Source organism: Neovison vison, chromosome 11 (assembly GCF_020171115.1).
Source record: "Neovison vison isolate M4711 chromosome 11, ASM_NN_V1, whole genome shotgun sequence".
NCBI classification, from domain to species: Eukaryota; Metazoa; Chordata; class Mammalia; order Carnivora; family Mustelidae; genus Neogale; species Neogale vison.
Window position 1 is genome coordinate 72,740,835 of NC_058101.1, and position 17,997 is coordinate 72,758,831.

General features: G+C 36.0%; 1 protein-coding gene across 5 annotated transcripts in view; it reads left to right on the forward strand.

The window, feature by feature from the left end:
• Nucleotides 1-17,997, forward strand: part of ELF2 (E74 like ETS transcription factor 2) — a 101,645-nt gene that overhangs the window by 44,298 nt on the left and 39,350 nt on the right. For 4 of the 5 annotated variants that reach the window (XM_044268063.1, XM_044268064.1, XM_044268065.1 and 1 more), the window contains exon 4: nt 3,516-3,681. In XM_044268063.1, coding sequence (XP_044123998.1) covers nt 3,516-3,681 — 166 coding nt within the window. Of the gene's footprint in view, nt 1-3,515; nt 3,682-11,239; nt 11,343-17,997 lie in introns of those variants that run through there. The other variant, XM_044268072.1, reaches the window with a different exon arrangement.

Below are 17,997 nucleotides of genomic sequence, written 5' to 3' on the forward strand. Positions count from 1 at the left end.
TAAAATAATTCAGGTTAATGTTACTAATAGTAATACTATTAGATTTCAGAGGAATTAAAGAAGTTATAAATATCTTGAGTTTTATTTACTGCTTGGGTCAGTACTAGCTCAAATGCCACTTCTGTTGTTGCATTCTGAGTTTCTGATGAGTGGAGATCTTGTTAGTTTTTACCTATGCCATGCTCCTCAACTGTTAGAGCTAGGTGATGTTGCCTGTAGGTTGTAGTTATAAAGCTGAGAAAGAAGCATGGAGATTCAACTGTTAGTATATCCAATTTGTGGGAAGGGATTTTTTTTTTTAAAGATTTTATTTATTTATTTGACAGAGAGAGATTACAGGTAGGCAGAGAGGCAGGCAGAGAGAGAGAGGAGGAAGCAGGCTCCCTGCTGAGCAGAGAGCCCGATGTGGGACTCGATCCCAGGACCCTGAGATCATGACCTGAGCCGAAGGCAGCGGCTTAACCCACTGAGCCACCCAGGCGCCCTGTGGGAAGGGATTTTTAAAGAAGATTTATTTATTTGAGAGGGAGAGTGCTTGAGCAGGAGATAGGGCAGAGGGGGCAGGAGAGGGAGAGGGGAAGCAGACTCCCCCCTGAATACAGAGCCTGAAATGGGGGTCAGTCCCAGGACCCTGAGATAATGCCCTGAGGTGAAACCAAGAGTCCGTTGCTCAACTGACCAAGCCACCCAGGCGCCCTAGGATTTTCTTTTTTAATATAAACTTTTTTTTTTTGTCTCATACAGAGTAGGAAATTCAATGTTAATATTAAGCATATGGGCTTGTTTATTTTTAATTTCTTGTACCTTTATTTTTAATTTATTTAAATTTTTTTGTGAAATGTTTGATACAAAATGAAAAGTATATAAAATATATATGTTTAGTTTGAGAATAAAAAGAATAAATATTACTTATCAATCAGGTTAATGAAATAGCATTTAGTAGTATTTTAGAATATGAAGTATGCCTCTCTTAATATTCGCAGAGGTGCCATTATCCTGACCTATGTGGTACTATTCCTTTACTTTTCTTTGTAGCTTTATTGTCTTTGGAGATACTCCTAAACATGTTGTTGTACTTTGAAAAAATGAATAATGTCCCAAGCTAACTGAGTTAGGAAATGACAGCATCATCACAGTTAGATTAAAGCTTCCAGGAAAAGGAAGTCTAGTCTGGCATCCAGTCACAGAGTTTCAGGAGGTTCTCCTCAGCAAGTGAGTAAGGAATGTCGTGACTTAGTTCTTGGAAACATAGGATCATCTTGGTCAGGTTTCAGGCAATGGTATGACCTGGTGTTGCAGGTTTGTTCAGCAGGTGTATATACCATCACAGGGAAAGCTGTTCTGCTTTTTGCTTGTTTCCCAAGCTCTTTGTTGCCTTCTTCTAACACTTAAGAGTAAGTAGATCAAAGTAGGACACATCTAGGAGGTGAAATGAGTGTTCTTCGGTGATGTAGGTAGCAATGCAAGGTAGATACATCAAAGTAAGCCAAATATGAATAAAAATGGGGAATAGGCTTATCTGGAGACTGTGTCCTTAGGAACAGTGCTGGTGGTTGTCTTGGTGATGACAGTTTCTCTTCTGTCTCAGGAATCATGTTCCTGCAATCCAGACTGTTTGCCTTATAAATCCAGTGCATTGCTGGCATTCTGGGCTCACTCTTCACAGTCCTCAGCAAGATTACTAGTGTTTCTCTCCCATTAATCTCCCATATTCTCTATCTTAAGTTGTTGTCTTAATAAAATTTTACTTTTGTTTTGATGAAATACATTCTCTACTTGCTTCTAGAGAAAGGATGTATGGAAGGTAAATGTTTTGAGATCTTGCAAATTTGAGAAAATACCTAATTTTCATAAGATGATTTGACTGGCTGAAGAATTCCAGGTTAGAAATAGTGTTTCTTTCTAGGGGTGCTTGGATGGCTCAGTCTTTCAACGACTGTCTTCAGCTCAGATCATGATCCTAGGGTCCTGGGATCGAGCCCCACATCGGGCTCCCTGCTCGGAGGAAGCCTGCTTCTCCCTCTCCCACTCCCCCCTGCTTGTGTTCCCTCTCTCTCTGTGTCTCTGTCAAATAAATAAATAAAATCTTAAAAAAAAAAAGAAATAGTGTTCCTTTCTAATCTGAAGAAATGGCTTCAATGTCATTTTTCTTTTAATATGATTATTGAGAAGACTGAAGTCTGAGTCCATATTCTTTGTATGTGACTTGCATTTTCTCTCTAGAAACTTGTAGAATCTTTCTTTTTGTCCCCAGTGTTGTGGTATTTTACAGTGGTGTGCCTCATTGTAGGTCTTCCTTAATTTTTTATATTAAATATCTGGTAGGTATTTTCAAATGGGCAGCTCATATGTGTCAGCTTAAAACATTTTCTAGAAGTCTTTTAATTTCTTTCCAACCTCCCCCCTCCCCCATCCCGTTTTCTTTTTCTGGAACTCTGTTATTCAGATATTGAACCTCTTGGACTATTCCTCTGATAGCATTCTCTTTTCGCTCCTATTTTTTAAAAATTCATCTTATTTCTCTGGTTTCTAGAAGACTGCTTCAATTTTATCTTCCAAGCCTCTGTCTTTTTTATTTTAACTGTCATGTTTTTAACTTCTGAACTCTTTCTTTTTAAATCTTGATTAAATTGTATTCTGTTCTTGTTTTATGGCTATAATATCTTATTTCTACGAAGAATATGCCCCATATGTGTGTGGGTGTGTACGTATATGTATATATTCGGTGGTAGAGGCTCTTCCTTAGATGACTAGTAATACTTGGCTGCCTGCTAATCATTAAGAGTGGAGGTCTAAAAAGCTGATTGAAAACTCTGTTTCTGGTGCAATACCAATACAAGCAAATATGCCTAATATTCCTCAAAGATGCTTTTGTTTTTCCATCACCAGAAAGTTAATTCTCCAGTCTTCTCCTGAGGTGAGGGCCAGTTGCCTAGCATCATGCATGAGGGAATGGTCTAGGAATCAAAGTGCTTTTCAGACAGCTTTAATGGAATCTTCCTGTTTGAACTCCTCCTCTTTCTCTACACCTGCTGCTCCATTTTCAGGAGTGATGGGAATTGCTTTCTGTGGGCTCTCCAGTGTAAAGTGTGTTGTCTCTCAGCTTCCTTTTGCTGCCAGGCTGTGTTTGGCTTTCTTGGGTTTGCTAAGCCATTTCAATACACTTACCATCCACTTTCAATCTCCCAAGATTCTGTTGCTCTTAGGTCTTCTCCTTACGGGTTTGTGTTGAGAAGTCATTTACTTTGTTTTTGTGGGTTTCATGAGATAGTGCAATGATATGCATGTTTTAAATTTGTCATCTTAATCCTAAAGCCCTGTTTATTTAAAATGTCACCTCCCGAGACTTGATTATTAAAGTTCCCTTTTCATCTGTTTTGGTTTTTACATTCGTAATTATAGTATATGACACTCATTGTGTGGCCTGCTTGAGACTATGGGAACGCAAGTATTTATAAGTAAATTGAGAATTTGTGAATAAAAAGGTTGATTATTTTCTCAATTTGCTCTTGTAGGAAAGTGAAAAGGTTTCTGACTATCCAGCAGTGATTGTGGAGCCAGTTCCAAGTGCCAGATTAGAGCAGGGCTATGCAGCCCAGGTTCTGGTCTATGATGATGAGACTTACATGATGCAAGATGTGGCAGAAGAACAAGAAGTTGAGACCGAGAATGTGGAAACAGGTAGACATCTCATAAAATGTTAATTATTTGTAACTCCTTATTTTGTGTCACTATTACTATTGTGATGAGTACTATACCAAAGAACCTCTTTTTGCTTGGAAACCAGTGAAATATCCCTTAAATATCTTATTTAAGGGAACTGACATACAGTTCTACATTACAGTTCTTTTTAGTATAACAGGTCTCATATCATAGACTCTCAGAACAAGATTACAGGCCCATAATAATAAAATTATCATTTTTTCCCCTGAGAGTGTGAATAACTTACAGAAGTCCATAGGCTAGTATATGAGAGTAACTTTTTAATTCAAAAATAAAGACAGTAGTCTCATTCTATGACAGATTAAGAGTTTCTTTGAATTGATATTGGTGGAGAAGTATGATTCCTTTTTTCTTAGATCAGAAGCATCTTTGTAGCAGTCTATCAGAGTCTCCTTCCCTTTTTGTCTTCTGAGAAATTTTGATATTTCAGTCTTTTTATGGTGAGATAATTATATGTTTAGTTGGAGATTAATATATATAATTCTTAGAAAGATTTTCATTTTTGCCACTGGCCATAAAGAAAATAGAGTATTTTACCAGAAAGAGTATAGTGACGATTTTGTAATAATGAACATTAAAATTTACCTTCAGCTCTTAATGGAGAAAAAGAATCCTTATACTTGGTTTACAATTCTAATAAACACTCTTAAATATTTATGTATGTATGTATGTATGTAGGCTCCATGCATGGAGCCCAACATGGGGCTTGAACTCACAACTGTGAGATCAAGACCTGAGCTGAGGTCGAGTTGGATGCTTAACTGACTGAGCCACCCTGATGCCCCATCATTCTTAAGTACTTAGATAAGTTTTTATAAATGTACTGAAGTCCCGTGACTAAAAATTTTGAATATTTGATGCCAGTAGCATTCCCTAAGACTACTAGCTTCTTCTAGCTTATTGCTGTTCTTCTCCAGTTTTATTTTGATTTTCTTTTTTTCCTACAGTTGTATTTTTTATTGAGCTGCGGGATTAAAAGTTACCTGGCTCTGCAGAGCAATGATGACAACAGTGCCAGCAAACCCCGTGTGAAGTGATAGTCACTTCATTTTCTCAGATTAGGTAGCGAAATACTTTATATAGGCTCTGTGATTGGCCCGGAGTGGTACTTGATTTACAGTAGATAATGCAAGTGGTAGGAAGACACATGTGTGTTTTTTTGAGAGTTTTGGAGAGTTTTCCAGTCTGAAGCTAGAAGCATCATGGCAGACATAAATTTTCTTCTTGAGGAAAAGAATAGGAAGTATAGTTAAAAGTATTATGCAGGATGAGGGGCACCTGGGTGACTCAGTGGGTTAAGCCTCTGCCTTCAGCTCGGGTCATGATCCCAGGGTCCTGGGATCGAGCCCCACATCAGGCTCTCTGCTCAGCAGGGAGCCTGCTTCTCCCTCTCTGTCTGCCTGCCTCTCTGCCTACTTGTGATCTCTCTCTCTGTGTCAAAAGAATAAACAAATAAATTTTAAAAGTATTATGCAGGATGATATTTTGAAGTAGGTATTGTAACTGATTTTATTATAGGAGTGTAACTAGGGTGTAACTAAACAAAACTAATAGCACAAGAAAAAAAAAGTATGATAGCTTCAGTTGAATGAAAAAAAAAGAACCTGTTTGAAATTTCTGGAAAATGTTTTGATCAAAAAAATAAGACTCTGATTTTGGTAGCAAACTGGAAACTTTGTAAAGTATGAAAGCTATAGTACCAAATTCCCATTAGTAGAAAATTACACATATTTATCACATTAAAATACCAGAGCAGGTCAGCCAAATCTTATGGGTTGTATAATTGATGATCAGTGCTTCATTAATTAAATTACTCGTGTAAAAACAATTCCAAATAGGAAGCAAATATAATCTATTTAAGGGATTTTATTTTCTTAGTTATCTTGAACTCTGAGGATGAGGATAATCATTTGCAGGGGAGAGATAAGAATGATTGTAATATTGAAAAAGAGGGTATACATAGTCTGGTTAAAGAATAGTTACTTTTGTGATTTTTAAAAAAGATTTTATGTATTTATTTGTCAGAGAGAGAGAGAACATGCACAAGCAGGCAGAGTGGCAGGCAGAGGTAGAGAGAGAAGCAGGCTCCCTGACAAGCAAGGAGCCCAGTGTGGGACTCGATCTGAGAACTCTGGGATCATGACCCGACCAGAAGGCAGCGGCTTAACTGACTGAGCGACCCAGGCGTCCCTACTTTTGTGATATTTTGAAAATGGTTTTTGACTAGTTGATAATATTTTTTAGATTGGTTTTCTTTAGCACTAAAAGGAAATGTTAGTAAATAACTTACATTATTCTAAAATAGTCTAGAAGAAACTGAGAAGTTCATTTAAACATTTTAAATTCCATTCTGGCTCATTTTAAAAAATCTGTTTGCTTTACTACCTCAAAAAATGAAGAATAGTATAGTATAGCTATTCCTGTCTCTCTTTACAGAATAACACTGTAAAACTTAGAATTCATTTATAATTCTTTTAAAGGCAATACCAAATCCAGACTGAAGTCTACTGGCTCATACATCTAATACAAGTATAATCAGAACAATTTAAAACACTTCCACTTACTTATCATAAGACATGTGGAACTTGAGACTACAATATACTGAGTTATTTGAAAATATTATGGCTCATAGGTTTTTAATGCAAGTTTATAAGGATTGTTTATATATACATTAGTTTAGAATCAGTTAATCTGAACTTAGTTTTGTTTTGTTTTTTTTTTTTAAAGATTTTATTTATTTATTTGTCAGAGAGAGTGAGCACAGGCAGACAGAGTGGCAGGCAGAGGCAGAGGGAGAAGCAGGCTCCCTGCTGAGCAAGGGGCCCAATGTGGGACTCGATCCCAGGATGCTGGGATCATGACCTGAGCCAAAGGCAGCGGCTTAACCAACGGAGCCACCCAGGCGTCCCAAACTTAATTTTGTTTTTATTTAAAGAATAAAATAAGTTTTAAGAAAGGTATTATTTTTAAGTAATCTCTACACCCAACATGGGGCTTGAACTTACAACTCCAAGATCAAGAGTCCCATGCTCTACCGACTAAGCCAGCCAGGCATCTCATAAAGAATAAACACATTTTTAGAAAGTTAAAATCTGAATAAATTTTCATTCTTCTGACATCTAGAACATATACAGATAAATAAATGTTGTTATGACTTATCCTGATGTATTTCCTTTTAGGTAGTGAATTAGGATCAGGTTCATTCTTGTGGTGCTATAAATTTTTAACTTAAATTCCATATATATATAGGCTTTGGAGAAGAAGCTGACTGGGAAGAAAAGGAAAGAAATATTTATAAGATGTCTACAGTGGTTTTTATTTGGTGAATTGGTGGACATGAGATCCGTATAGAACAGAATTTCCTTTTGTACATCTAGGAAATGCTTCCTGGAATACTTCTACATTATAATTTAGATTATATTAGCCTAAAAAATGTTCATAATTATATTTAGTGATCTGTTATATCAGTTCTCTGCATGTTTACATCGAAATTGTTCTACTTTTATTCCTGTATACCCATATGTATATGTCTATACAAGAGACAATGTTCATGATGAAATCCAGGCAGGAGTATTAAAATTACATAGTGGTGTATATTCAGCCATCTTATTTTATGTATAAAATAATTTCTCATCTTGTTAGTCAGAGAAAATCTCTGTCTTGTTAGACAGAGAAAATCTACATTTTCCTCAGAGTTTATGAGTAATAGTAATCCTCTCAAATTTTATAGGAAGAACCAAATATGTTTGAGACTTTAAGTGTATTCATCTAAAGTTACAAGTTGCCTTTTTAAAACAGTAGATTGCTTTTTGATGATAATTGGATATCAGAAATCATAAAGAGTCTTTGAGGAACAGCAGTGAAGTATGAATGAAGGGTGGTCTTGACTGGCAGGCTGGAAATACGTTTGCTAGTGGCCGCAGAGCCCAGCAGCTCTGGAGACCTGCTAGATAGACAGAGGTGCTGAGTTGGGGCTGGAAGGGAGTCTCTGGGATTCCCTACTAAGAGTTGAAAATGCAGTCTTCACGTTCACTCTTAAAAATACCATATATATGTACATATGTATAAAGTACATACAAATTTTAAAAGGCTATTATAGGTTACCTTTTAAAAAGGAGTTAAGTTTAAAAAAGTAAAAATAAAAAGTAGTAAGTTTATACCAATGCAATCAATAGTAGATAAGTTTTGATAGAAATCCTAAGGCTTAGCTGAGAAGATTGAGCTGTTTAGGATCTGCTTCTTCATCTTGCACCTTAACTTGCTGTACTTATCCTCTTAAACTTTGACTTTAATTTATGATAACACACCAGTAAATAGTTTGCATTTCTTATGTGCAAGGGTACCGTTTTCAGCATGTTTCCTTCCTTCAAGGGGTTAATAATGTACTTATATGTAATATAAATCATATTGAAAATATAAAGCAGCATGGGGGCGCTTGGGTGGCTCAGTTGGTTAAGCCTCTGCCTTTGGCTCAGGTCATGATCTCAGGGTCCTGGGATGGAGCCTCACATTGGGCTCTCTGCTCAGCAGGGAGCCTGCTTCCTCCTCTCTCTGCCTGCCTCTCTGCCTACTTGTGATCTCTGTGACAAATAGATAAATAAAATCTTAAAAAAAAAGAAAATATAAAGCAGTATAGGACCAAAGGGTGTTATTTATAAATTCAAAGACATTTTCAGAAGAAGAAAGCTCAGTTTACAGGATTAGGGAAGGTTTGAAGAAAGGAAGGGGGACAGATGGTAGGGTTTGGATGGGCAGATAGGAGGTAAGTGAAAGGTATTGTAGGCTGAGGGAAATATAATTAGTAATGGGAATATTCCAGTTCAAGGCATGTTTAGAAGATACTGAGTAAATGAGACCGTGACAGGGAGTTCCATTAAGGAGTTGTGACTACACTGTGATTTAAACCAAGATTTAGTGATTAGGTATGTAAGAAGCAAAATGGTTTGGAAGGTTTTGAGTAGAAACTACGATGTAATTAGTTTCTCAGGAGATAGTGGATGATTGTAGGGGAGGGGATGAGGCAAGACTAGCTGTTGTATGAATTAAGACACAACTTGAGCAAAACAAGGTAGAAATGATAGGAACAGAAGGGGCTGATATAAGCAATACTACTATATATGCTCTAACAATCTTTGACATGACAAATTAGGGGGAGAGGCATAGCTAGCTAAGATACTACTCAGTTTTTTTTTTTACCTTAAGTGATGGTCATAGTATCATATAGTGATTTGAGGAAGGCAAGACTGTTTTGGGAAGCAGGTAAGTTTGGTAGTAGGTGTGTTGATTTTGAGTTGAAGCAGAACATCTAAGGAGAAATATTTAAGCATTTAAAGATGCACAAATATATAGCCAGGATCCCATCACAAAGGAGATGTCATACTCAAATTTTAAAAATGTCTTACAGAATGACTCGTTATAAATATATGGGCAAGTGTGGGGAGAGGATAAGAAATAGAGCAGTAGTCCAGAGGCGGCGGCAGCAGCGCTGTTTCTGTCCTTTGGCCGGAGGCCCAAAGGGAGAGAATTGTTGCTGGAACCCAGAAGAAGAGAGCCCTGGAAAGAGGGTCACCTTGGAAGAATCTGGGACCTTTGAGCAAAGGATGCAGCTGGCTTGAGGATGATGCCACAGAGAGGAGCCAGGGAATAAGGACTCTGATTTTCTTCTCCTTCTTCCCTCTAATCCCCTACCAAGGCTTTCCACTGACCCAGTGCAAAGGGAAGAATATTGATGGTTACTTAGTTGTGACTTCAGATTCCTACTTTACTACTTACCTATCAGTATTTAACGTTTTCAGAGTCTCTTTCATTGTCATAAACTAGTAACTCAAGGTCGTGAGGACTACATAAAATAAAGATATAAAGCACAGTGCTTTTGATGTAGTAAGTGCTCCGTAAGTATCCCCTTAACTTCATTAGAACCTTTCCTTATGCCTTCAAATATGGAGAAGGTTAAAACAGAACATTTGTTTGCTTCTCTGTTGTATTTTTCTCTTTCCTCTCACTTCCACTTAAAAAAAAAAAAGCTCTATACCTTCAGTCTGTTCTTTTTCCTTGACTTACTGTGCTTTGGCACCTACCTTTAGCATTCTCCTGAAGCTCTTTGTTTATCAGATGTCAAAAGCCACTCCTCTGCTAAATTCCGTGAATCACGGAATCATCCAGAAGTAGATCCTTTCAATCTGGTCTTCTTATCTATTGAAACACTGTATTCTAGCTACTAGCTGCTTTCCTTATTGCCTCTTGCATGAACTGTGCTATTTATGCTTCTGAGCTTTTGCTCAAATACAGTTTCCTGTCAAGACTGTGATTAGGTTTTATCCATTTTTTTAAGGCCCCACTGCACAAAACTCTCCACAGTGATTATGGCCTACATTAAACTCTCCCATTCCTGATCCTCTGTGAGACCATCTGGACTAAGGCTCTTGACCGTGTACTTTCTCATACTGCTCTTGTGTGTATGCGAACTCCTTTTGTTTTCAGAATGGATATATGAGTCTCTCAAAGACAGGGACCATACTTCTTAATTTTGTTGAACATAGTATATAATATAGTGTTTAACACATAACTGTTAGGAAATACAGATTGAAATAGATTTGAGTATTGGCTCAGTATGGCAGCATAATCAAGAATCATCTATGTAAGATCTAAATATATTTTCTTTTTTGTTAATATGCTGAACATTGAATACCTTAGGGTTATTTAAAATATAAAAAGGTAGTCATCCAAAAACATCAGTATGGCCATCCAAAATATATCAGAGCCATAATGTTGTGATATTAGATTAACTTCATCTTAAAGTCATAGTAGGTTTTAATCATTCATACTTATAGTTAAATTTGATTTTTTTTCTTGTAAGAAAATCAACACATGCTCATTGGAGAAATTGGGAAGTATTACAAAGGAAAACAAACAGTGAAAGTCACTCATAATCCCTTACCAGCAAGGGAACAGCAAGTATTGCTTTTGATATTTCTTGCTGGCCTTTTTTAAATGTACATTTTAAGCAAAATTAACATTATGTTATATAATACAAGTAGATTTGCTAAGCTTTACTAATAGACATTGGCCGAAAGCAGTCTGGTAGCTTCCTACTTCTCTCTTCTGATTAGGAGTAGGATTTTGGTTCTTAACCAGGTATCAAAATGTAAAAATTTGGTGTTAATAGTTAAAGAAATGATCAAGAAAACTTACCTTCTTTTTGTGATCAACAAAATTGTGTTTAGAGATTAGTTGAAAAGACAAATGATAAGAATTTTTATCTAATTCAACAAGAAAGCACTACCTTTTTTTTTTTTTTTAAGTAAATGAAAGTAGCTTTTTGAAATGCAATTTAAAAAAATAAAACCAGATTTCTGTCATGAAAAATAAGTTCAGGAGCCAGATTTCTTTCTTGAAAAATCTCAAGACTAAGTTGACTTCATGATGAGCTGTGGTAACTTTTGTATTTGTTATACCATCAGAAATCCTCCCTGTGGCACAAAAGGACTCTTTTAATTAGAAAATATTGTTGCCACAGGGAGGTAGAAGATCGACATGAAAAACTGGGGATCTGAAAAGGAGCCCCTATCCTAGGATTACCTGAAGGTGAAACAGATTGAGCCAGAAGGAAGACAATGCTGGTAGGTTGGTTTTTAATTTACTAAGAATGTTTGCAATTTTACATTTAATTACAATTATTTTAATTACCTATTCCATATTTTTGCTTAAAGGGTGACAATGATTCCTCCCTTAAGAGGGAGAAATAATACAACAGTATCTTTCCTCCTAGACAGTTTGTTATCTCTGTTAACCCCTGCCATGTTCCTAATATTTGTTTCTTTTTATAGATTAAGCTCTAGGGCTATTTCATGCCTCCACTTCCATGGTAGCTACTACTGACTGAACATCTTCAAGTTTTTTTTTTCCCCATTTCTGTTATTTCTTCTTCTTAAATCTAGAGTTTTTCCTACATTTTTTAAAGAAGTGTTTTTTTTTTAATTATCTATTTTTTTGAGCTTTAGCCTAGTCACTAGTTATCTAAAAAGGTAAAATGTGAATCTTAAGTTCATTTAGTATTGATTCTAGAACTGTTTGAATTATAATTGTATTGTGATTTAGATGAGTTAGAAAGCATTATTAGAGAAAAGTTTTTAATATTTTCATAACTATATTTCATTTAGCCTAAGATACCATCTGTTGTAAGAAACATTTTTAGACCACTAAAAGAAATAAGTGCTGCCAATTACAAATTTTAGGATACCATCAATTGTAAGGTACATCCTGATTTCAGAGATGTTCAAATGTGAAAAGAAGTACATCTTAGAATTAATGAAATATGGTATCATGCAATTATGAGTCTTCCTGAAATTCCTATTTACTGGGAATTGCACATTAAAATATCAGGTTTATAAAAAATGGAGGTGAGTTGTGGTTGTAGAAGTCCCATATATGCTGAGTAAGGTCTCTAAACTCTTTACTGTCTTTTAACAGAGGGTGTTTAAGTGAAAAATCATTTAACTGTATTGTTTAAAAGTATACAAAGTAATTATAAGGTATTAAATTATGAAGAGTATAGAAGATGAAAAAGTGTTTTAATATGACACATTACTTCTTCAATCAATAGAGTTTTATCATAACTGTTACTTTTTAATCAGATTTTGTGATCCAAGAAGAAAATGAAATGAAGCTTCTGCTTTCTAAACTATAATTTTAAAACAGGATCCTTTAAGGACTCTTTAAAATAGCCATTGATTTTTAGTGCACTTGAATATATGTTTTACAGATTGTCATGTAAAGGAAAAAGATAGTGGCCAAAAGTAAAAAAACTACCCTGTCAGTTAATAAAACAGAAACAAAAAGGAATGATTTTAAATGGTATTTGTATGCTATAAGAATCACGTTTTATATATTAGGAAAGATAAGTATATCTAGAGAACAGATCAACTAAGGGTGTTTGCTTTTGGAAACTAGTAGCACTCATTCCTTTGTGCTCAGACTTTTAGTTTTTATTTTTATTTGTTTTTTAAAGGATTTTATATATTTATTTAAGAGAGACAGAGAGAGGAAGCACTCGCCCTCTAGGAGGAGGGGCAAAGGGAAAGGGAGAAAGAGAAAATCTCAATCTCATGACCCTGAAATCACAACTTGAGCCAAAATCAACACACTGAGCCGCCCAGTTGCCCCAGACTTTTTAGTTTTTAAAACACTAGTTAACTTCTAATTTCACTAATAACAATGTTTCTATGTAATTTTTATTCATTTTTTTAATAAAGATTTTATTTATTTGACAGAGAGAGAGAGAGCAAGCAGGAGGAGAGGCCTGCAGAGGGAGAGGGAGAAGCAGGCTCCCTGCTGAGCAGAGAGCCCAAAGTGGGACTTGATCCCAGGACACTGGGATCATGACCTGAGCCAAAGGCAGAGGCTTAACCAACTGAGCCACCCATGCAGCTCTCACTGAAGGTTCTTAAATGTAGGAATGCTTTAAAACACATTTCTAGGTTAATTATCCATCCATTCATCCTCTGCCAGCTCTTAACCAAGGGCTGCAGCATGTCAGGCTCAGAGCCGAGTGTCTTAGGGTAAACAAGACCCTCTCTTTCCTCTCACCAGGCTTTCAGCTATGTGGAGAAATGAACAATTAAACATGTTATTATAATCAAGTGTGATGAGCGTTATGATAGGATTAATGAAAAGTTTAGGGAGTCTACAGCTGGGGAATGCCTAGGAGGGCAGAGAATGCCTGCCTGAGGAAGTAGCATTTGAACAGATTTGAAGGGTTTGAAGTAATTAGCCAAGCAGAGTACAGCATGCTAGGAAGTCTGGAGGAAGGAGAACATGGCCTATTTGAGTTGTAGAAGGGAATTCAGTATGGCTGGAATATGGATTATGAAAAGGAAAGGGGATTAAAATGAAGTTAAAGAGGTAAAGTCTTATTGCTGAGGACTTTATAAGGTTTGTATGTGTCTGGCCTTATCTAAAGGGCAATGGGAAGCCTTTAAGAGTTTTTAACGAAGTATGTTTCTTACACAAATTTAGTTGTTTCCCAAATAGAATTGTAAATGAAAACTAAAACAAACAAGCAAAGCATTACCTAAAATAAGTCTGAACTCCCTAGCTTCTCATTCAGAGCTCCCTAGTAGCTAGTTAACTGTTTTTATTCACCTTCCACTAAATTGTCTGCTTGTGTAGGTCTGAGTTATAGGTATGCTCATTGCCCAAACTAAGCTAAAAATTATAGAGATTAAGTTAGTTGCATGGCTAGCCTTTCTTTTCAGAATTCAAAGCTGGGAGCCTTGGTATAATTCTGTTTCAGAAGGAGTCATTGTCCCTTATGTATCTTTGATGCCTACTTGTAAACTGGGAAAGAGGCCCATGAGTTTTCTTAGGTTCATGAAAGGGCATCATTTAAATGAGGTCAAGAACATTTTCAACACAGCTATTAACTTTTGTAGAGTTTTTCCATCTTTTTGTGTCATGGGCCTCTTTGATCATATGGTGAATTCAGCCTTTGGGTCTTCTCACAACAATTTTTTTAAATATAGAAAATACAATATTTAGGATTATAGAGGAACCAAATACATTGAAACATAGCTTTTAGACTATTTTTAATTGTGAGTATTAATGCATATGCTTCTTTAATAATGCATTAAACAATGAGAGCTAGTGGCAGATTTAACTTATGCCTATAATTTCATAGTAGTGATGACCATAAATTATATTTTGAGGTATCTGTAGCAACTATAATATGAACATATTGATGTTTCTCCTGGTTATGATGTCATAGATGTTGCCGAAACTACTGTGATTTCTGCCTTTATTTAAAATTAAAGTTCTTGGGTGCTTGGGTGGCTCAGTGGGTTAAAGCCTCTGCCTTCGGCTCAGGTCATGATCCCAGGGTCCTGGGATCGAGCCCTGCATCGGGCTGCCTGCTCCTCAGAGAGCCTGCTTCCTCCTCTCCTCTTTCTGCCTGCCTCTCTGCCTACTTGTGATCTCTGTCTGTCAAATAAATAAATAAAATCTTAAAAAAAAATTAAAGTTCTTAGCTTCAATTAGAATCTAAAAAACAGTTTTTCTAGGTCTCATCCATATATTATTTTAGCTGTCATCCACCTTCTTCTCATACTTCCCTACTCTATATTCTTCCCTATTGCTATTCTTTTTTTCCTAATAACTCACTGAAGGCATCTGAAAGCCATTTTATTTAAATAATTTATTTTTTTAAAAAAGATTTTATTTATTTAACAGACAGAGATCATAAGTAGGCAGAGAGCAGACAAAGAGGAGGAAGCAGGCTCCCTGCTGAGCCAAGAACCTGATGTGGGGCTCTATCCCAGGGTCCTGGGATCTCGACTGGAGCTGAAGGCAGAGGTTTTAACCCACTGAGCCACAGGGCGCCCCCTAAAAGCCATTTTAAATGTTGCTAATTGAATACACTTTCATGATCCCTGCTAAGGAAAAAAAAAGGCCCTCAACTATGTAGTGGTAATTTTTTATGTCCCTTAATTGATTGACCTAATTTCCTTTATCCTGAGACACTTTGATATTTGAACATTTAGTATATTTCTTTGAAGCCTCATTTAATATTTAATGACCTGTTTGTGTTTTGAGATCCCTCTAGTTCCATGACAAAGATTTCTGTGGCCAGTGGTTCTCAAACTTGAACATACATCAGAATTTTCTGGAGCACTTGTTAAAATACAGATTGCTAGCCGCACCTCCAGAACTTCTGACCCAATAGATCTGGGATGGGACTTGAAAATTTACATTTTTAACAAGTCCCCAGGTGATGCTATTGGCACAAGGATCACTTTGAGAACCATTGTCTAGACTATTAGGAATGACAGCACTGAAAGAGAGCTTCTGCCATCATGAAAACCCAGTTAATACAGTAGCTTCTTGTGATACTGAATTATACCCATCACAGAATATTGTTATTGGGGGTGAAAAGATACTAAAATTTTTTTATGTTTATATTAGATGATGTAACAAATTACTATTAATTAAGTCATCAATAAATATTCATTGAGCATCTATTATATGCCAAGCAGTATTTTAGGTGTGGGCTAGAGGGGTAGAAGAGACAGGCAACATACGTGCATTCATGGTGCTTCAAATATAGCAGAGGAAGCATATAAACTTGCCATGTTGTAAAATTGCTCTGTCACAAATCAGATCACATAAATTAACACCTCCTGAAATTGTTCTTTAGATAAAGTTAATATTTGCTGTTAAGCTAAGACCATTTCTTTTCAAACATTTGAAGCAGCAGATAAATTCTCCCCCTTCCTCCTTCATATGACAGTTATTACGTACACTTGAGACACTGGTAAGCGTAACATTTATCATGTACAAAGTACTTGTTATATACAAACAGTGTCATGGCTCCTAGGAATAAGTGATTCAAAGTTGAATAAAACATGGGGCTTGGCCTCAAAGAAGCTTACCAACTAAATTGAGAAAAACAAGCATTCAAGGATATAATACTATGGAGTAGGGAGGGTTGGGGAAAGGTGAGGAAAGACAAAGAATCGCCAAGTGTAGTAGCTAATTTAAAGTTCCAGATTGTATTATTGCTATGTGGTGGGTCATTTTAAATTTCATCATAAGGGCATAGTTGACAGTTAAGGCCTCTGGGTTTAGGGGCAGAGGAGCAAGTCAAATGGAATTAAGCATTTCTAAATGTCATCATTTTAAATTTTTTATGTACTGGAAACTACTCATGAGGACTTCTTTTTCCCATTCACAAAAAAAGTTGGGACAGTGCAAAAAACGCAACTATTTACAGCACTTAATTACCCCTTGGGGGGTGGGATTAGGAAATGAGATAGGGTAATTGTTATTTTTAAAATTTTTTATGTTTCTGTAATTTTTTTTCATTGAGTATATACATTAGGGAAGAAGGAATACAACCCATTTCATCTCTTTTGTGTAGGCATTATTAAGACAGAATGACTTTTTTATAACAGATAACCCTTATTCTCCTAGTTTAAGGTTAGTGTTTGATCGTAATTGGATGTTTGATTTCTTTTCACTTTGTTTTTTAAAGGTAGGTTTATTTATTTATTTATTTGGAAGCGAGAGAGAGCGAGAGCTGGAGCGATTGGCGCGGGAGGCAGAGGGAGTGAATCTTTTTTTTTTTTTTTTTAAAGATTTTATTTATTTATTTGACAGAGAGTGAATCTTTTAAGCAGACTTCCTGCTGAGTGAGGAACCACATGCAGGGTTCCATCTCACTACCCATGAAGTCATGACCTGAGCTGAAACCAAGACTCAGTTGCCTAACCAACTGAGCAACCCAGTGCCCCTCTTTTCACTTTGTAAATTAGCCAAGATACTATGCTCCTTGAATGAACAATTTTAAAATTTAACAGAAAATATTTTTCATATATTTTATATTAGAGGGTGGTGATAATAAGTAATTATTCTCCAGAATAACTTATTTATTATTTTATTATTATTATTACCTATTTTTAAGAATATATTTGAACAAAATGAATTCTTTGTTAGCCAGAACTTGGGAGACATTTTCTTATTACTAGATGACCTTGCAAAAGATCAGTCTAGAAAGTTTTACATCAAAAAGAAAGGAGTTATGTCTCTAACTTGTTAGCAAAAAGGTACTTCTTATTGTACATGACATTTGACAAGACTTTTAGGAAAATCTAAATCCTTTATCTTCTATAACACCTTTTTTATGCTATTTAATTCTCAGAAAATAAATATTTAGAATAGTAAGTTAGAATGAAAAAATTCTTTTCAAGCAGAAATCAAAGATTTTGTCCAAGAGGAAAAAGAAATAGAAAGTTGCTGATTTCTTGGGGCGCCTGAATGGCTCAGTGGGTTAAAGCCTCTGCCTTCGGCTCTGGTCATGATCCCAGAGTCCTGGGATCGAGCCCCGCATTGGGCTCTCTGCTTGCCTGCTTCCCCTCTCTCTCTCTGCCTGCCTCTCTGGCTACTTGTGATCTCTGTCTGTCAAATAAATTAATTAATTAAAAAAAAAAGAAAGGTGCTGATTTCTTTTTGACATTTGCTTTCTTGAACAAACTTGAAAATCCTTTTTTTCCCCCTTCTTCTCTAAAGACATTTTTCTACAGTTAACATCTATTTGGACTTACAGTATGAAGTTTTAGCTATTTAGTTTGAAAAAAAAAATGAGGTGAGCAGAATCACATTTGTTTTAAATTTCTTGCTACCATTACATGTCTGTTTAGGAGGCTCTCAGAAGTGCCAGTTATCTACTTGAGACAAGAAGACACCAATTATTTTGTCTGGGTTTCATCTGCAGTCCTATATTCT